The sequence below is a fragment of the Dioscorea cayenensis genome, chromosome 6, assembly GCF_009730915.1.
Source record: "Dioscorea cayenensis subsp. rotundata cultivar TDr96_F1 chromosome 6, TDr96_F1_v2_PseudoChromosome.rev07_lg8_w22 25.fasta, whole genome shotgun sequence".
In the NCBI taxonomy this organism is placed as follows: Eukaryota; Viridiplantae; Streptophyta; class Magnoliopsida; order Dioscoreales; family Dioscoreaceae; genus Dioscorea; species Dioscorea cayenensis.
In genome coordinates, this window is record NC_052476.1 from 18,987,046 (window position 1) to 19,006,862 (window position 19,817).

Below are 19,817 nucleotides of genomic sequence, written 5' to 3' on the forward strand. Positions count from 1 at the left end.
TAATGCCACCCGGCCAGTTCTGTAATTGTGAGGTTTTATTTGGGTTAAAATGCACAAATAAAAGATGTTTTAGTGGAAAGTGAGAAGGTTTCGGTTGATGAAGTTGGGTGTACTAACAAAACAATATGTTTGAAAATTAGGATAAATTTTTTTTAAATCATGTTTAAATAAAAATAAAAATAACTACTATTTTTATTTTGAATATTTAATCTTATTTACCAAATTACCCTTCCCACATGTAGTGGCATTTTGGTAAAATAAAAATTATATATGAGAGAAACATGTGGATGATGTTGAATTTTTAGTTTTTTTTTTTTTTCATTTTTTTCAGTGGAGAATGAATTTTTATAGGAGTGTAATGAAAGAAAATAATAATTTTTAAAATTTTTTATAAACTTAAAAACAATTTAAGATCAAGATCAAATTAATTATACAAATTTAATGATTGAATTATTTGGGGTAAAAAAAAATTTTGGTTTATTTGAATAATTCAATAGGTTTTATTTAAAATATGAGAAATATAAATAAAACATCAAAACTAAATCGATGATCCATTTTCTGAATTTAAAATTATAAAAATATGTGTCAGTACTTGTAGCCGTAGGCTAGCTAAAATTGAAATATATTTGGAATATTATTAAAGTCCTAATTTTATTACAAAACTCCATCTAAAAACTAAAATAAATCAAATAAATAAAAAGACCAAAACTAAAATGTTTTTTTTTAACTCTTCTAATTTCTAAAAATTTAAAATAAATATCTTTTTCTTTTGCATTAAATTCATTTTAGTCAATGTAATTACATTATATTGTTCAATTTTATAAAATGGAAATTCTAATAAAATTTCATTAACAATGTTTTATGACAATAGTGCTGACTATTTGTATGGGTTGAAAACAGGTTATTGTAATTTATTATGTTATTATTATAATGAACGGTTGAAAACAAAACACTGTTAATTGTGCATTGTTGATGTCACTACTTATATAAATTCATCGAGAGACGTACCTAGCAGACCAGTCCTCTCTACATATATATTTATTTACTTTTATTTTATTTTATTTTATTTGTTATGGTTAACCGAATTTTACATACCAATAAATTTAGTTATTTTATAAAAATTTATAAAAAAATTAGTTGTTTTTACAGAATTACCCCCTAATTTATATATTTTATATTTTTCTTTCATATTTAATTTTTATAAAAATGTTGATAAAATATTAAGTATAATTTAAAAAAATATTATTTTTTTATGTCAAAAAATAACAAATAAAAAGAATATAGATATTGTGACAGATAAAAAAAAACTGGAGTATTTATTTATTTTCCAAAATTTTGATATATATATATATATATAAATTAATATTCTTGAAAAAGAGTTCATGGTCATGGAGTTATGCGCAGATGATTCTTCATTAATTCAATATTTGCAGTCATGGAAGCCATGATCAAACCCTAAATTCATGATCAAATCACTCCAAATATGTGCACTTCTCCGCCTTCCTGAATCCCTTTCAAGAATTGTGAGCCCTTTTCTCCATCTTTTTCTTAGCTTTTATTTGATATTCTTATTAAAAGGTGAGATTTTTTAGGGGAAAGTGATCTTTTCTGGTGTTCAATTTGTTTTTGGATCATGTATCTTTGTCAGTTTTCTAGGTTTGGTGATTGGTGTGCAGAAAGATTACATCTTGTTCGTGTTTTCATTTAAGATCTATTCATTGGTTCATTTTTCATGTGAGGGTGTTTGGATTGGGGCAAAGAATGGAGAAGATGAAAAACAAGCAGGAAATTTTTATTTTTTTGAAGGAAGTGTTTTGATAGAATCTCTCTCACTGTTATTGATTGATTTCGGTGTTCTTTTGTGTTTCTGAAGATAATATCAATGTTTTGTTTTTGTTTCTTTACAGTTGCTTGATCAATTAGATTGAGTTGATCTCATCTGCTGAAACTGTGTACAAGTAGTGATTGTGGTTGGAATGTTTTGTTCGATTTAGCATGTCTGAACAACCTGATTATGCGCATCAAGGATCTAGCTCAAGTATAGGTAGCAGTGTCCAAGATATTGAGGATGAAGTAACAATTGGTAGCATTTTAGCTGATAAAAATCAGAATTCTGGCCGAAGCCTGGGGAAACGCCTCTCTCATTTGGGATCTATTCCGGTACTGTGTGTTCTCTTTCTTGATGCATTTCCTCATTAATTGATCATGTTGTTTGTGATATATGTGGTTGTATCATGTGTGGACATTCTGGTACTAATTTCTTGTGCATAGTATTTTCCCATTATCCATTGCCATTTTGTATTGGTGGTTGATATTAGGTCCTAGCAAAACCTACATGTTATCCCCTCAGTAATTGTCTCTTTTCACCATTAAACCTTTCTTGTTTCTAGATCAAAACTGAAACTTTAGCTTGCGGCGGTTCTGATCAGTGGTTTTGAAAATGGCAGATTAATCTCTTCCAATTGTATACATATGAATTTTAGTTTGGTTTTTTGCTGAGCGATTTATGCTTAATGAATTCTACTCATATCCATCACTTGCTTATGTTGTCTAAAGTATTTTTTTATGGTGCCCTTTCCCTTTTAATTCAGAATAGATAGTCAGAATAGTTTATGTGTTTCCAGCGATTAAGTTCGTTGTAAAGCTCAATTGTGGCTTATTATGTGCAAGATGAACTTGTTGGAACTAAATGTCAGTCATAAGGAAAATTCCATATAACACAACTGCTAATGTTTTCTCTTCGATTACGTTGTGGTATCTATACATCATGTTGATTGTTCTACCTGACAATTGACTATGTATAAAAGAGTTCCAAAGTATCATGGGTTTGACTTGATATTAAAAAAATAATAATAATAATAGAGATCAAAAGTTTACAATCAGATTTCAAAATATGATGATGATGATTAGTGGTGATTTTTTTTTTATATATATTTATTTACATTTTGATTTTAGAATCAATTTCTTACTAGTATCAACATGCGTGCCTATATGTCTTCTATGGTTTCCTAACAAAAAACTTCTGTGTGTTTTTCCTTAATGATGAACAGCACACTCCTCGGGTTAATGGTGAAATTCCAGATGTTGATGATGCAACTTTGGATCATGAGAGGCTGCTAGAAAGGTTATGATAAAAAAAAATACTATAATTACCCTTGTGATTTTAACTTTATGTTTCCTTTTGCTTTGGTTGTTTGTGTTGCTCTCTTTTTGAATTTTAGCTTGGTAATAATTGATCGAATTTTCTTCCTTTTCTCTTTTATTATGACCCAGGGCATTGACTTGGAATCAAATTGAGTAATCTCTAATGTAAAGCATTGTGGAAATAATTGGCTAAAGTTAGTAATGTTGAATTCTTTTAATTGACAGGGAATGGATTATACAAGATTGCATAATTTAAAGTTCCGTATGGCATTTTTTATTTTATCCTTTAGATGAGTTTGACTTTGTGTGCATTGAGATACTTCTGCAAAATATATGTACTAATTTGATGAATGCATGTTCTATATTTTAGTCCATGTCTGCTTGTGCATCTCAAGTGAATTTTGTTTCGTTTTTATTTACTTGCTGTACATTCTTATGTTATATTTTCATTATCATCAGATTAACGACATATGGTTTAGCTGAAATGCAAGTTGAAGGAGATGGAAACTGCCAGGTTTGTTGTGTAAAATTCATGCCAAAAAAAGAAAGAACAAAATAATGGGTAGCTCGTACTTAATTACTGAATTAGCCTGTAAAAGGAAGCAACATCATTATTAATTAACGATTGGTTAGTCTTTATATTCCGTTTCTTAGGTTTTATTATATTACTAAACAGTTTCGAGCTCTAGCCGATCAACTTTTCCGCAATCCTGACTATCACAAACATGTACGAAAGGCAGTTGTAAAACAGGTAAAAATTTATACTCTGTTTCTTTTCTCCTTTTTTTTTTTAATATGTGCTGATTATTCTGAATGTTTTTTTCCTATCCTTTATCACATTTTCAATATGTTTCTTCTAGTTATGCTTTTCCTAATTTTTTTCTTTTTTTGGGTCAATTGAAATTACTTTCTACTGTTTGAAGGTTGTTTGGTAAATCCAAACGTAATAGTTATTCTCTCTTTCTCTTGTTTTTTTTCTTCAGCTCAAACACTTTAGGAAATTTTATGAAAGCTATGTTCCAATGGACTATAAAACTTATCTGAAAAATATGAAAAGGTTCGGCTATTTGGTTCTCTCTTTTTCACACACTTAACATGCTTCTTGTTTATTTCTTATTGAATATACATCATTCTGGCTCAGGACTGGTGAATGGGGAGACCATGTTACCTTGCAAGCAGCAGCAGACCGGGTAATAATGCTTTTCTTTTTTTTTGTATTCTTTAACTTCTGGTATCTGGTTTATGTCTGACTCTTCTTATGATTATTTTTCTATGTGAATGAGTTGTAAGGACCTGATGAAATTATCAACAGAGATGTATCAAAACAGATGTTAATTTACAAACACCACGCAAACCATTGTTTCATTGAAGCAAAGATGAACTATTAAAAATCCGGCAAGCTATGTCATTTCTTTGATAATATTGTGTATAATAATACCTTTGTGTTGCAACAGTACGAGTTAGTCTTAAGTCTCATGAAGACCTGTTATTACCATTATAAAATTACGAATGGATTTCATTCAAGGAAGCTCTACATGATATGTCATTTCATTCATTTGATTGAATGAACCATTTATCTCTTTCTTTCATCTGTTGCAGTTTGGTGCCAAAATCTGCTTGCTTACATCATTTAGAGATACTTGCCTAGTCGAAATTATTCCTAAAGAGCAAAATCCAGCTAAAGGTAATCAATTCGCCTTTTTTTGTCAGTGAGAAATTTGTTTTTCAACACACAACATCATCATCATTTACTACTCTTAGCTATGACGTCATAATCCTTGCATTTGTTATATGTTTGTTTTCACGATCACGTCCTCGCTTGTGAATTTGTACATGAATATGCCGGGAATTTTAACTCATGAATTTTAGAGGTAAATCATTGTGTGAGATTCTTCCAATCATGATGAATTACATTTCTTGCCATGTTATTACAGAGCTTTGGCTAAGCTTTTGGAGTGAAGTGCACTATAACTCTTTGTATGGAGCTGACGGTAAATAACCCGATCTTTTTATTCATTCTCTCTTGCAATTGGATGTTGTTTTAATTTTTTGTTTTCATATAATTGATACATATTTCTTGTAATTTTCCCATGCAGATCTTCCAACTCGAGTAGCGAAGAAAAAACACTGGCTTTTTTAAACAGAGGGTTCGAGCCCGGGAACTGTATCATTGTTGCAAATATATATATGTAAAGCTTGTATTTTGTGTGGGATATGCATCTTAGTTTCTTAGCATGTACACCATCATTTGATAAAGAGTTTTAACACATTGTTGTAAAACAGTAAAAATTTCGATTCTTTGTGAACTACTGTGGCTTAGAATGATGAATTTATGTAATAAATTGAAGATGTTTTTTTTTTAGCATCTCAATTTTTGCTTGTTGCTATTGGATTATGTATTCCGACAGGATAGAAAAGAGGACGATGATTGATAAGTGCTTGAGTGAACATGTTTTTATGCATATTTTACATACATTGAGCATCATATTTTATACGGTTTATGTCTCATTTTACGTGTATTGGGTGTTCTTTTATACATATAGGTTGTGAAGGCATTGGGAATTCAAAGGAGGCGAAGATAGGCTATCATGGCATAATATTGGGAGTTAACTTGTACAAATCGAGTTGGAAGACACAAGAGGTTCGTGTATGAGGAGATGTGTGCCAACTTCCATAGTTTTGCAAAGCCAAGTTATTAATGGAAGGGCACAAAAGGCAGCCATGTCTCCACATTCCTCCTCTTTGTAAAAGATTTCAAGACCTTTTCAAGGCGCATTGATGAAGGAAAAAGTTGTATAGCCTACCGTATGATTGTGTGCCGATCGTATGGCCTTAAGAGGAGAATGTTTATCATCGGCGTTGTGGAAATCAGCATAGCAAAAAAATCATGTAGCGAGATTCGCATTCACGCCCCGCAGCGGAAATTCCGCGCCGCGTGGAAATTCCTGCACCCTACAGGCGGCGTGGAGGCCGCGTGACGCGATGTGAGGGCTATAAATCACCTTTTGGCGATTCTAAAGGGACTTTTGCGGAGCTTTGAGGATAGACATTGAGAGAGAGGCGGCTAGGAAAAATGTGGCCTTCTCATAAAAGATAAATGAAATTGCTCTTCTTCTCCTTTATTTTTTTTTTTTTAATATCTCATGATTTTTTTAAAATTTTATTTTACTAGTCATCCTCTGAACAATTTTTTTTATATTTTAACTTTGAATTACAATATGTGAAAATAACATTTTAACTCCCTTATAAGAAAATTTGCTAATTTAGAATGCATGTTATTAGATGCTATATATTAATGTGGCACTACTTTCTATTTTTAATTATAAAAATCCATCATTTTTTAATTAAAATCAATTATATATATTTAATAAGCAATACATAAACTATAGAGAATGAAACATGTGCATGAACAGTGTCAAAATCATGGCATTGGGTAATTGGTTGATTTATATTTTGAGGGTACAAATAGTTAACAGTTGTGATTATTTTGAATACTATTCCGATGATGATCGGACGGTTTCGATGAGAATACTGTAAATTCAATTTTATAACTATTTAAAATAGGTATAAATATCAAAATGGTCCCTCTATTTTTTATTTTCCGCCCTTTTAGTCCCTCTAATATAAAATCTGCCTTTTTGGTCCTTGTATTTACACATTTTTGTCCTTTAATTGTAAAATTCGCTCTTTTGGTTTTCGTATTTACACATTTTCATTCTTTTTGGTTCCTCTAATTCATCAACTGGAAGGACCAAAATGGCAGATCTGTCAATTAGAGGAATCAAAAAGACAAAAATATAAAAATACGAGGACAAAAAAGGCAGATTTTATATTAGATGGATTAAAAGGATGAAAACGTAAAATAAAGAGACTATTTTGATATTTTGACTTTTATAATACTATGATATCACTGTTTACTGGATGATTTTGCAACAGTTGATTTTGAATCCAACGGTGAGTTACAATTTGTAGATCACTGGCCCCTATTTATTATATTTCCTTCATAAATCCTTAAATGGCAACTAAAATAGTGCTATGATATCTTCCAAATAAAATAACAAAACAACATTAATCATAATTACCTTGCAATTGGGTTCATCAACATTAATCATGTCAGCAATTTCTTCACAAAACTTTGGAATCACAAGAAATATTAATAGTACCATAACTTATACTCTCAAGACTCAAAGCCGAAAAATCGGTCATCCAACTCTTAGGACCATCATAATTTTCGCCTTTTAGATTATAAGCATAAGAAGCCATTCCTACATTCATGTCACAAGAACTCTTGATTCCCATTTTTATCATTTTCTCTGTTCTTTCAAACACTATAAGGCTCGAAAATGTCGAAAAACTATTGCCGACAAACACATCAGCTCTTAAGCATACTTCATAGTCAATAGCCGATCGAAAAAGATACGAATACTTGTTATAAACATCCCATACTCTTAATTTCTTTTTCTCGCATGGAATCAACCCTTCTTCCCAACCAATCAATATCGAATCATCGGCTAAAAGACCGTCGGCGATTGCAAGATAAACGATGATCGGTTTATTTACGCCTCGAATGTGTTTTACTTTCTGCATGATCTCTTGTTTACTGCTACATATTTGATTTATGCTGAGTCTCTGCTCAAGTTTCTTGCAATGTATCATCCAATCTTTTTCGATTCTCATATGGACAGCTAAATATGGCACGGATTGGTTCGTATTACTGAAATTTCGACTTGTTGCATTGAAACTGAATTCTTGAATCTTCGAAACAACTTTGGTGGCCTCATTTTGAATTTCTTCAACAAATGCCAAGCACTCGAAGATCTTTGCGTATTCTACAACAGACCAATGATCATGCCAAAGAAATGGATTCTTTTCCAACAATTCGAATGACTTCAAATTTATCGATCGAGTATTCACTGCATTCGGCCAATTGATTCATGTCTCTTTCTTTAGTCCATTTTCTACCACTTCCTTTTCGAAGCTCAAATGGTTCGGTATCATTTATAAGTTCAGAGTACCGACTTAAATGGACGAAACCATGACAAAGAGAATTGAACCTTTCATACTGAAAAACCTTATCAAATGAGATAGATTCCAATAAATCAATCTCTTTGTAAAACAGAGAAGAACTCAAACTAGGCATCAAGAGAGACCGGTTCAAGAATCTCGCTGTTAAACAAGCCCTTGCAAATGCTATTTTCTGATTGTTTAAACCCCAAACAATCTGAGGAACCTCCAAAAACTTATCTTTCCTGATTGAATTCTGAAACTTTGAATTACTGAAACTCGATGTCGAATAAATACCATTGTTTTGATGAATAATCACAGTCTTGAGTGACAAAAATATGAACACCAAAATGAAGCATATCCAAACAATGAGGTGTCTAAAACTCAGAAAATGCATTGCCATCCCTTCTCATTCAGATTTGATTATAATCTTCCCAAACATGCAGAAAAATCACAGAATGAAATTTAATGAAATCATACTCACAACAATATCCTCAATCTTCAGCAGATGTTCTCTCCTCTGCAAACAGAAACACCAAATTTATCTAATCAAATAAACAGAATAAACAGAAAGTGGCAGTAGATAATCAAGACAAATCCATTATCTCATATAAATCTAAAAACCAACAAAAAGAATTTTGAACATGCAACAAACAAACAAAGCATAGCATGACAGAAAAACAAATGATTCAAAGATAAACAAAAGACATCATGCAATAGCATTTAAAGTAACAATTAAAAGAAAAGGGGAATGAAGAGAATCTTACAGTGATAAGAGAAATGGAAAGATGAGGGCCATGATGGGGCCATTGACATGGAAATGACACAGGTAGAAAGAGTGAAAAGAAAGTAAATGAAGTTGTCTTTTTGTTGTTGTAAATTTGTAGTTTACAATTTTGTTGTTGATAGTATTATTCCAAAGGGAGAGAGGATGAACAGCTTTTCCAGGTGCAGTTTCTGAATGACTTCTGATAAAGGACAAGACAATGCCAAAAAAAAAACAGTAAAGTGGGGTTATCCTTCCTAGGGTTTTTTTACAGGGGCATTTATGTCACTTTGTTCTTATTTGTTGATTTAAAAAAAATTTATTATACTAGATTATTGTTTTCATTGTTCATGATCTATCTATTTCGCCGTCATGTTTACTGTCTATTCATGTTTACTGTCTATTTATGCTAACGTGATCGATGTAAATAATACCACATGTTGACCACGTCAGCATAAATAGGAATACAAATATGAGCATAAATAGAAATACAAATATGAGGACCGTTTCGAATTAGATCAATTGGATGCATTTGAAATTATATAGAACCTGAAAAAAAAAATAAAGCAAAAGAAAAATACAAAAATTAAAAAATTACATTTTGAAAAGTACTAAAACTGAATGGAAAATTACTTTGTTTTTTTTTTAATTTAGGGTCTTAACCAGTCAGGAGTGGTTGCCTCAATTAGGAGAAATTCTTGAGTATTTATTTATGATAAAACAAACAAAGAAATTATTATTATTATTATTATTATTATTATTATTAATAATATATCATAACAAGACTACATCCCCACATTCAGTAAATTTCACCAAACCCACAAAACAACAAATTAAGTTGAGTGGAACTTATAATGCAACATGCTACAAAATTTGATGGTTTGAGCAGGACCTATTGAGCTATTGAGTTATTGCTCATAAAGTGTATACAAAAATTTGAAAGCATGTTACAGAGATGACATTTAAACCTCCAAGAGAAAACATAATTTCAACTCAAGCTCTTCAGCATTCAAGATATTGAGAGTTATCCAGCATCAACACTACCATCTTATCTATCTCCTGTTTTGTAAAAGAAAAAGGAGGCAAATTAATATAATGTTCAGAATCCACCTGATAAACTCAAAGATTAAATAAAAAGAATGTAATTTCACTTAAATGATTCAACATGAGAAATTTTAAGTTTGTGAGGTTTGTATGAAAAATTCACCTCTTCTTGATTTTATATGGAGCGAGTAAACCTCGCTTCTGAATACTCTTGAATCGATCTCTTGAGAGATTGCAGCAACCCTTCATTGAACAAACAGAGATATGTTAATTTTATAATATCAACTGGTTGTGGCTGGATGTAATTCATAGCTAAAGAAAGAACACCTTCAGCTTCCGAAGAGAGCCAGAGATTTCTTCAGTTAAGAGAACTTGAGGAGGAGCTGGTTCAAATCTGTCAAATGGAGGACAAGATTTCAGCAAAACCAAAACTGGACTGCAAATCAACATTGTGAATCACATTCTAAACTTCTTCCTCTCTTTTGCATGTGCAATGACCCAAGTTCATTTTTTCAAAGATGGCTAATGTTTTGAGGCGTAGTACTTAATTTAGTCAATAAGTCATAGCTTGAAAACTTTGGGAGTTTAGTGTTTCAAATTGATAGACATCATCAAAATCTTTCAGCAAGATGACAACAATCTCCAGACATTCTCATTATAGGAGGAACATGAAGCACTGATTAACAATGGCATCACAAATATCTATACATAGTTTCCTGTGTTATGATGGTTAACAATAACCTATTACACAGACTTGTATAAGATAGTTACAAAACAGTGGCATGTGATATAGCTGTCCGTAATTATATTTGGTATAGCATCTTATTAAAAACTTCATATTTGCAAGCTAGAAAGTTTACAGTTCAGATGTATATTTAGCAAGTAAGCATTCTAGAAGGAAATAAAATTGATGTTTTAAGAAATAGAACAAGTTAAGAGAAACTTTAGATAAATGAGAAAATTTTACTTGAACTTTCCCAAACGAGGTGGTCCAGACTTGAGCCTCTCTTGTCTAGCTACCATTCGTCTTACATGTCTTCTGTTTTTGTCTTCATCCTCCTTGGCTATTTCTTCAATTATATCTGATAAACTGTCCAAGGGGAAAAAGGCAAAAGAAAACATTAAAAATGAACACTTTAGGAACTAATTTCCTCATGTAAATCAAGTGCCCAAGCATAAAAATGTTACCAATCAATTTCCTTGTGCACATGGTTGATCTTCTTCGCTTCAGCTTCTGTTCTCAATTGCTCTTTGCGCCTGGCTCTTCGATTTAACTCCACTCTGGTTACCCTCTTAACTATTGACTTCCTGAACAAAGTTATATAAAGAGAAGACTTCAACAGAAAATTTTAGCTATCTTAAAGCATTTGGAAGCTTATCCATTGAATCTGAGAAAAGCAGGTTTGAGTAATAAGTGAATCAGAAGCTCAAGCCAAAACTAGGCCAGATGTCTATCCAGCTCAGCAGAGTCTAGAAGTACAAATGATAAAAAACTGCTATAAATAAAGCATTCAGACTTCTAAACCTTTGTGCATTTAACTCATCAGCTGCATTATCTGCGTCTTCATCTACGTCATTCTCATTTCCATCATCAGCATCAAGAAAATACCTCTGAAAGTCAATTTACTGACCATTAGCATAAGCAGGGAACTATAGCAACTGTTACATTAAGAAGAAGCCTACACTTGCTCCTTTATTTTGCTATAATGATCAAACGAAAACCAAGGAAAGACAGCGAGTTACGGCATGAGATTACTCACATCTTCCTCTTCAAGTACTTCACCAGTGACAATAAGTGGCACTGGCTCAGGTTGTAATTCCCTCTTATAGATCTTTTGCATCTCAACTGCAACTGCTTGAGCCAATGAATCCTATAGTGACATCGTTATTGGTAAATGAGAGTAAAAAAATGAAAAAAAAAAATCACAAATTCAATGACTGCATATTAAATAAAAAAATTACTTGATGAGCTTCAAATGGAGGATTGAATGAACATCCAGGTGGCTCAACTTCAACAGCTGGAATATGAGATGCCGCATTCTGTAAAGAGCATCAACAACCGAATACAAAAGGCCATGAATTTCAGAACATTGTGAAAATTAATAAGAAATAGCACAAACACAGTCCCAATAACATTGCCATTAAGTCAACTAAGCACTATGGTGTAAACATGTGAAGTACCGGTCAAAACATCAACCACCATAATTTTCATGGAACACACAGGGCCCAAGAACCATGCCATGCATAGATTTCAGATAGCTTGTTGTGCTCCATTCAATCTAATTGAAAACAAACAGCCTAATAAATGTTTAAAATATCAGACATGCTAAGAGTCTAAACCCATGAGGTGCTTGCCTTCAAATTCATGCAATCAATTCAAAAGAACTAACCTACCACGGTTGTTAACAATTAACTACATTACAATAAAAAACACTAGTCCAAGGTCGCCATGGTATTAGTTTCTAATTTCGCCAGCAAACGCATTGGTCTTTCCAAAGCATTGAACAAATAAAATGTCCTGCAGTTTGCTATTTCCTTAATAAAAGCACAACTAAGCATGCAATTACATAATTGTCTAAGATTCATAGAACTTTACCTTTTTGATCTTCCCATTGATTTCATCTGCAAAGTTTACAAAGAAAAATTTGCTAAATGAACCGATTCATACTTGAACACACACACACACACACACAACCACACACACAAATAAAATTCAATGAAAAATCAACCGAATGCTTAAGCAAGGCAGGACCTTTTTCACTCCATAAGTCAAGGTTTTCAGAATCCAGACCCTCGTCGACCTAAACAACATCAAACAAAACCCAGAAACGAATAAGAACTTCAGATATAATCCAAAACAAAGCAACACCTCTAATAAATCAAATATACCTTAGAAGTAACCAGCGCTTGAGATTTATCCTCGTAGGCCTTCTCTTTCTTCCTCTTCGATGATTTCTTCAGAGTAGAAGATGGAACAGGCTGAACAAACTCATTTTTCTGAAGAATCAACTCGTAATTGAGAACTTTCTCTCTTTTCTTCTCAATCTTCCTCTTAGGCGGGAGATCTACAAGAGAAAAAACGAATAAACAACAACAACAACAACAACAAAAAGAACAATCAAACTGCGTGAATTTCTCTAAACTAGATGAAGAAGAGACCATCGGATTTGTTCTCAAAGAAGAGGGATTGCGGGGGTGCGGAGACACCGGCGAGTGCCTCCTTGGTGGTGTTATCGAAGTAGTCCTCGATGTCAGCGGTGCTGATGTTGGCCCTCCATGCCTTCTTCCCCTTTCTCGATCCCTTCGCCGCTTTCCCCATCTCTCTCTCTCTCTCTCTCTCTCGTTCGCCGCCGCGGGTGAGGAGTGGAGACGAAGAACGCTTATAAGGGAAGTGGGGAGCTGATCTCGAGGCAAAGGAACGTGTGGATTTGAGCGTTGAGATTGGGATTTTATTTGTTGATCTCGAAGCAAATGGACGTGCTGATTTGGATTTGTGATTGGATTTTTTAGCTGATCTCGAGGCAAATGAACGTGTGGATTTGAGCGTTGAGATTGGGATTTGTTTGTTGATCTCGAACCAAATTGACGTGCTGATTTGGATTTGTTATTAGATTTCTCTAGCTCATCTCGAGGTAAATGGACGTGCTGATTTGGATTTGTTATTATATTTCTCTAGCTGATCTCGAGGCAAATGAACGTGTGATTTGAGCGTTGAGATTGGGATTTGTTGTTGATCTCGAAGCAAATTGACGTGCTGATTTGGATTTGTTATTAGATTTCTCTAGCTCATCTCGAGGGTAAATGGACGTGCTGATTTGGATTTGTTATTATATTTCTCTAGCTGATCTCGAGGCAAATGAACGTGTGGATTTGAGCGTTGAGATTGGGATTTGTTTGTTGATCTCGAAGCAAATTGACGTGCTGATTTGGATTTGTTATTAGATTTCTCTAGCTCATCTCGAGGTAAATGGACGTGCTGATTTGGATTTGAGAGATGAGATTCCAGTAGGTATCTGGATTTGGATTAGAATCCATGAGATAGAAATAGCAACGGATGGGTCGGGCAGGAGGAGTCCCTTCTCACTCACTCACTCACTCACTCACTCTCTTGTCCGGGTGGGGATTCTCTATTATTGGGGCGTTCATTTCAAAGAAAATTGGTGGGAGTGAGGGAAGTGATCTGATTTCCCCCACTTTTAATATTCATTTGTACTGAAATGAAAAAAATGTCATTTTCAACCGAAGTGAATTTTAAACTAAACTTACTTAAATATTTTTTTATTGAAGTAGAAAGAAGTGAGTCAATCTATAAAAACTAACTTTCTTTCGCTTTTAAAGTCTTTTTTAAAGCTATAAAACTTCATCCAATACATAAATCTTTCGGTTCTATTCTCACTTTCTGACAAATGAATATCAGAAATCCTGGAAGTGATATCACTTTCCCCCACTTCAAAAAAGTGTTATTTCTCACACTTTCTGACTTTCGTCTTCTCTATTGCAAGGGGATCTAGATCTCACCCCTCACATTTTTTAAGAAATTAAAAAATAAAAAAATTTAGATATGACTTATGAATTTGATATTTATTAATTTTAAATTTGATATTTAATATTTAATATTTTTATGTCACTATATCATCTATACATTACATAAAAAAATTACATAAATATAATAATTAAAAATAAAGTACTATAATAATAATACGTTTTTTTTTTTAAAGAATTAGAGTTGCCAAAACTTAATCATATATTATTTTAAAATTGGATTACGGTGAGAGCACACCCAACACTTGTCCCGTTATAAGGACCAGGGAGTTTTTTTCATCGCTATTTAATAACATATATTTAATTTTTAAAATAATGATATTAATAAACAACTATTATTAATTAAAAATTAAAAAAAAATAATAATTACTGTTAATTAAATAGAAGTTTATTCAACTTACACTCGGAGATCATATATTTTTGAGTTCTTTGAGGTCACTGTAGCCTAAAAAAATAACTTCATGCTTATTTTTTAAAATTAAAAAAAAAATAAAATAAAATTCATAAATCCCTTTTTTTTTTAATATAATCAAAATTAAAAATTATCATAAAATAAATTAATTAATTGGCTGAAAACTCAACTATCGTTACGCTTAACCATTTGTGACGGTTCTGTGCGCACTCAAACCTATGATGTAGTAGTTTATCCATATTTATTGAAAGAATGGCACAAAAATCAAAACAAATAAAATATTAGGGAAAAATTAAGTTCCAAATAATAATGTTATCTTTCATTTCTTCACTCAACCACACACAAGAACACAAAATTAATTTTCATTCAAAATCCTCTTCTTTCCCTCTGGAAACTCACAACACAACTAAGAAAGAAATTTTCAAAACATTGCCAAAGAGAACAAACTATTCCACAGATGGTACAATTCCAATGCTTTCTTTCTTAACTCTCAAATCTTAATAACTAATTTAGATAATAATATTCACATCACAATGAGGAACACAATAACAGAAACACTCTTGATCTGTACTGTGACAGTGAGCCAGGAAGTTATGTAAAAAGCCGTCGGCTTTTGGTTGTAAATAAAGGAACTATGCACAGCATGAAGAAGTCTTAGGCGGCGCTTGATCTGCAGGTCTATCCATTAGAATCATGCCCGAAGGGTTTGGCGCTACCGTTTGAGCCTGAACTAGTTTCTTGGCTGAAAGAATACAGTAAATTTGATTACATTTTTTATGAAGAGAAAGAGGCCTAAAAAATTTGAATGCAATATAGAAAATAATAACTGCAATTACAGACCAGCTTGTCTTGTTCCCCTTTAGTTTTGAAAAAATTAGCAATTATATACTTACCAATTTCATAGAATATATCATTGACATTTAGGGCTGTTTTTGCAGAAGTTTCCATGAAGAATAAGCCATTCTCTTGTGCATAGGTTTTGGCTTCCTGAAATAATTACAAAAGGTCAACTTTCAATCGTATATAAATGTCAAAGGACAAAGTTTGAGTAAAAATCTAAGTTCAAAAGGTTCATGCATCTGTACATTACAATTAGCATATTCTAAAATGGCTACTCTAAATGGTTCTTTGATAATTGTCAGTCTCAAGAAAGTAAAGTCACAAAATTTCAGTAAAATCAGAGCTGCATGAGGTCAAATGAAAATAAACATTAGGGACCAGAGATGACCAAAATGGATTGCCTGAAGAAGAAAACCCAGCATGACAAATTGTAGATTATATCGATACAGTTAAAGAATGATAAAATAGTATTGATATAAGAATAAAAGTTCTCATTTGTAAATTTAGGATAACTATCTAGAGTAAGAGATGGAATAGGCCCAAGTCACTAGCACATGGATAATTCTGGTAAAGCAACACATTTTCAAGCATGAGGATAATTACAGGACTTATTAAGTACAATCACATAACTTGTTAATATAAAGAAAAGTTCATGTTTAATGAGCCAACTGAAATTCAACAAGTTGCGAGTGTATATATCGAATATAACAAAGAAATCAGATGACAGTGGAAACAGATACTTGCCTCTTCAGTCACTTTTCTAGCCTCCAACATGTCAGCTTTGTTCCCAGCAAGGGCCATAATTGTGTTGGCATTGCCTAAATTAAAACCAGACAAGAATTGTGATTCAGTTAATGTAATGAAAACTTACAGGGATAGCAAGAAAGATTCAACATGACATATCCAGCTGTTCGGTCAAGAGGTCCCAATCCAGCAGCAAAATTGAATATCTCAGGACAAATTTTTCTTCAATATAGTGCATCACAACTATTTTTGATCAAGATTTTGTCAATGAACTTCTCAAAATTTAATGAAGAACATAAAGCCAAGATTCCTGATAAGCTCTAAATTTTAATTCCAAGAATGCCCGTTATTTAAAAGAACTTTATTGTACATGGTTTGGAATTATGAAACTATGAATATCTAGAATAAATCAAAGGGAATAGACTATAAACACAAAAGTAACCTCAGAGAAACAACGACAGTCAGATGCAATAAAAATTGCATTCAGAAGATAGAATACTAGGAACCTAAGGAGAGGAGTGATAGACAAAAAATAAAACTGAATTCACTTTTACCTTGTGCTTGAAGTTCTTGAACCCATTTCTTTGCTCTGGTAAAAGAAGCCTGCACCAAAAACGACGACACTTTTAGGGATTTATTTGAGTTTGAAAAAAAAAATTCATACCTATAACAGTCTTTAGGTCATCATTAGAAGGCTCTATATGATCAAATATGACATTAAGTTAAGCCACGTTACATGTGCAGACTGCAGAGTCTCCAGTTGCAGCCCAACAAACGGTTGGCAGTTCTTGCAAGCAAACTAGGATTGATTTGGCACAACCACACCAACTATAATGGAACTGTAGTACTGATGTACTAATATCTAATATTTCATCTTTCCTAATAATTGGTTTTAGTGATGTTACTCAGCAACCACTAGCAGATGAGAGGTCATGAATCAAGATAATGAATAAAGTAAGCTAAAGGTAGAGTCCAATACATTAGCCTATATTGCTCCACATACACAATTTGATTTGCAGAATAATCAGCTAAAATACCTCTCTCATCACTACCAATAACTATGGAAGCATTCAGTATTAATTTATAACATATAAAGTCAACATCTTGTTTACTTTGCATGCGAATCAGGTAGGGCAAGCTTAGTAGAATCTTTGACACACAAGAATTTCCCCCGTTAGATTATTCAATACTTAAACCTATCTATATCATCTGATAAGATAAACTATTGTATACGGCTTCCTTTTCCTAGTGTTTTAAACTTTTAATTACTAATCAGATTGTTCAGTTAATTCAATAATTGAAAATTGACCATGAAATACCTATTTAAAAATGCGAAGCATGGTCATTAAACTAACCGGATTGGTCAGGTCATACACAATTATGGCCGCTGCTGCACCTCTGTAGTACATAGGGGCTAAGCTGTGGTACCTCTCCTGCCCTGCTGTATCCCAGATTTCAAACTTCACAGATTCATCATTGACTGATACAGTTTGTGAGAAGAAGGCAGCACCTATAGTTGATTCCTGCAGGTCAAGAAACATATAAATTGAGAAAAGTTTTATCAAACTGATCATTTTTGCATAGGTTTTAGAAAAATCCTAACCTGAAATTCAATAAATTGTCCTTTTACAAAGCGTAAAACCAGACTAGACTTTCCCGCTCCAACATCTCCAAGCAGGACCTGAATCACCAAAACCCCCCACCTCAATCATCAAGTATAAAAAGACCAAAAAACAATATGCATGAAGATATACATCACTCAGAAAAGGGTCAGAAATAAAGCAAGTAGAGCATCATAGCATTAAACAATAATATAAAAGGCATGTAAAATTACAAAGTCACAGCATAGCAGAGATAGAAACTAATTTATCAAAAAAAACAAAAAAAACAATGAACTTAAGTAAGACAAGTTTATGCAACCCAAAAATTCTACAAATCAATCAACAGCACTGATATTTCATCTAAAAATCCAACATTTGTCAATGTATAATTGCAATGGTAGCAAACAAATGCCTACAGAAACCACCATAGTACTGAACAAAGATGCAAAAGAGGAACACATTGACCACTCAATCTTGCAAAATCGAACTTGCTTTTTCCAAACCTTGAAAATTTAATCTATGTCTTCCTTCTCTATTACATACAAAGACAAAAATACTACACAGAACTTAGGAAAGGCATAATCAATAACTTTGTAAGTAATACTGAGGCTTCAAACCAGTAAAGTTTGTCTTTTCAACTCATGTTGATGACCATTCACAGCAAACTCCAATATTTAGTTTTAATTGCTTAAAAAGGCATGGCTTATAGTCTTGAAAACCTTGTTTCCTATATCTCCATGGATTTTACAAGCAAACTACACCAGCTTTTTAAAGGACCGACCTTGATTCAAATATCAATCACTAGAATTAAAATTCACTAATTCAAGCTTTGTTACCTGTCAGACTCCTCTAATAATTTTTCTATCATTAAATACATCAATTAACAAAAGCAAGATAATCAAAACCATAAAAAACCTAAAATGCCTTCGATTTCCCCACAAACTCATCATAATCAACCAAATAAAACTCATTAATCCAAATAATTTTCATATAATCCACTTAAAATTAAACAAAACAAGAGAATTCACATCCAAATTCTCACAATAAATCAAACAGATAGACATAAAATTCTAAAATCCACCATTGATGCAACCGCTAGAAAATCTCAACAAGAACAAACCAATTTAGCGTTTTTATTCTTGTTCGAAGGCATCGCCATTGCTCCCCAAAACCCTCTCGATCAATCAACAAACGTCGACGAAGATGAATCAAAAGCGCAACGAAAAAGGAACAAAAAAGAGAAGACTTTGAAGCTTTGTTTTCTCATTCGGGTTTTTATATAAGAAACTGTGAGAGTTCTGATAGCACTCCGGAATCTTTTAGCTTAACCTGTGCCACTACTATAACTGGGTAATTCGGATCCGGGTCGGATTCTTGTGTAGCTAAGTCCGAATCCGATAAGCCAGTCAATATACACTAGTTTTAGTTGAAGTCGAGGGTGAGTTATCGGGTTATCGGGTTATCGGAGCTCCATTAGTAAACTATTTCTTTTTAATGTTCTAGAAGTCTCCCGAGCTATGTTGTTCTAATAGACCGCATGACGCGTTGGATTTGGTCTGGTCTGTTTGGGTCGGCGGTCAAGTCCAACATGAATTTATTCCGAAATTAAAAAATTTCTAGAATTTCTGAAATTTTACATATCATATTGTGGGTTTATTATTATTTTTTATATATAAATGATTAAATTCGGTGAAATATCTTTTTAATCACTAAATTTTAA

The 19,817-nt window shown here is 32.7% G+C and overlaps 4 protein-coding genes across 7 annotated transcripts; 1 reads left to right on the forward strand and 3 right to left on the reverse strand.

The window, feature by feature from the left end:
* The first annotated feature begins 1,369 nt into the window (after positions 1–1,369).
* On the forward strand, positions 1,370–5,509 carry LOC120262827 (OVARIAN TUMOR DOMAIN-containing deubiquitinating enzyme 11). 4 transcript variants are annotated; one of them, XM_039270723.1, is made up of 10 exons: positions 1,370–1,523; positions 1,908–2,160; positions 3,051–3,124; positions 3,604–3,658; positions 3,821–3,895; positions 4,128–4,201; positions 4,286–4,334; positions 4,744–4,828; positions 5,079–5,135; positions 5,241–5,509. In XM_039270723.1, exons 2-10 carry the CDS (start codon positions 1,996–1,998, stop codon positions 5,282–5,284), a joined length of 678 nt encoding a protein of 225 aa, XP_039126657.1. In that variant the 5' UTR covers positions 1,370–1,523; positions 1,908–1,995; the 3' UTR covers positions 5,285–5,509. The 4 variants fall into 4 exon arrangements, with proteins under 4 accessions (XP_039126657.1, XP_039126656.1, XP_039126659.1 ...); XM_039270722.1 differs by having other exon boundaries at positions 1,995–2,160; XM_039270725.1 differs by having other exon boundaries at positions 1,370–1,481.
* A 1,679-nt stretch (positions 5,510–7,188) lies between these two features.
* LOC120263735 (O-fucosyltransferase 23-like) lies at positions 7,189–8,968 on the reverse strand. The gene is given in 3 exon segments (XM_039271714.1): positions 7,189–8,013; positions 8,015–8,668; positions 8,916–8,968. Coding segments are annotated over 2 exon segments (1,281 nt in total). The 5' UTR covers positions 8,552–8,668; positions 8,916–8,968; the 3' UTR covers positions 7,189–7,269.
* Positions 8,969–9,729: 761 nt separating this feature from the next.
* LOC120262832 (ribosome biogenesis protein NOP53) lies at positions 9,730–13,306 on the reverse strand. The gene is made up of 12 exons (XM_039270732.1): positions 13,118–13,306; positions 12,848–13,023; positions 12,711–12,759; positions 12,555–12,580; positions 11,921–11,998; positions 11,719–11,829; positions 11,484–11,569; positions 11,147–11,266; positions 10,926–11,048; positions 10,286–10,352; positions 10,122–10,201; positions 9,730–9,973 (listed from the first exon to the last, which is right to left on the reverse strand). Exons 1-12 carry the CDS (start codon positions 13,275–13,277, stop codon positions 9,967–9,969), a joined length of 1,083 nt encoding a protein of 360 aa, XP_039126666.1. The 5' UTR covers positions 13,278–13,306; the 3' UTR covers positions 9,730–9,966.
* A 1,952-nt stretch (positions 13,307–15,258) lies between these two features.
* LOC120263985 (ras-related protein Rab5A-like) lies at positions 15,259–19,346 on the reverse strand. The gene is made up of 7 exons (XM_039271971.1): positions 19,218–19,346; positions 18,100–18,177; positions 17,852–18,019; positions 17,051–17,099; positions 16,497–16,570; positions 15,806–15,899; positions 15,259–15,654 (listed from the first exon to the last, which is right to left on the reverse strand). Exons 1-7 carry the CDS (start codon positions 19,254–19,256, stop codon positions 15,545–15,547), a joined length of 612 nt encoding a protein of 203 aa, XP_039127905.1. The 5' UTR covers positions 19,257–19,346; the 3' UTR covers positions 15,259–15,544.
* Positions 19,347–19,817: the final 471 nt, after the last annotated feature.

What these genes read in the sequence shown, in the direction of transcription:
- LOC120262827 (XM_039270723.1), top strand. Translation starts at nt 1,996, where the DNA reads ATGTCTGAACAACCTGATTATGCGCATCAAGGATCTAGCTCAAGTATA. An exon ending in GAAAGGCAGTTGTAAAACAG is followed by an intron (nt 3,896 to 4,127) that starts GTAAAAATTTAT and finishes TTTTTTCTTCAG; the next exon opens with CTCAAACACTTTAGGAAATT. An exon ending in TGCAAGCAGCAGCAGACCGG is followed by an intron (nt 4,335 to 4,743) that starts GTAATAATGCTT and finishes CATCTGTTGCAG; the next exon opens with TTTGGTGCCAAAATCTGCTT.
- LOC120262832 (XM_039270732.1), bottom strand. Translation starts at nt 13,277, where the DNA reads ATGGGGAAAGCGGCGAAGGGATCGAGAAAGGGGAAGAAGGCATGGAGG. An exon ending in GATGAGTTAAATGCACAAAG is followed by an intron (nt 11,267 to 11,483) that starts GTTTAGAAGTCT and finishes AACTTTGTTCAG; the next exon opens with GAAGTCAATAGTTAAGAGGG. An exon ending in GTGCACAAGGAAATTGATTG is followed by an intron (nt 11,049 to 11,146) that starts GTAACATTTTTA and finishes CCCCTTGGACAG; the next exon opens with TTTATCAGATATAATTGAAG.
- LOC120263985 (XM_039271971.1), bottom strand. Translation starts at nt 19,256, where the DNA reads ATGGCGATGCCTTCGAACAAGAATAAAAACGCTAAATTG. An exon ending in GACAATTTATTGAATTTCAG is followed by an intron (nt 18,020 to 18,099) that starts GTTAGGATTTTT and finishes CTTGACCTGCAG; the next exon opens with GAATCAACTATAGGTGCTGC. An exon ending in TGTATGACCTGACCAATCCG is followed by an intron (nt 17,100 to 17,851) that starts GTTAGTTTAATG and finishes TTTTTGGTGCAG; the next exon opens with GCTTCTTTTACCAGAGCAAA.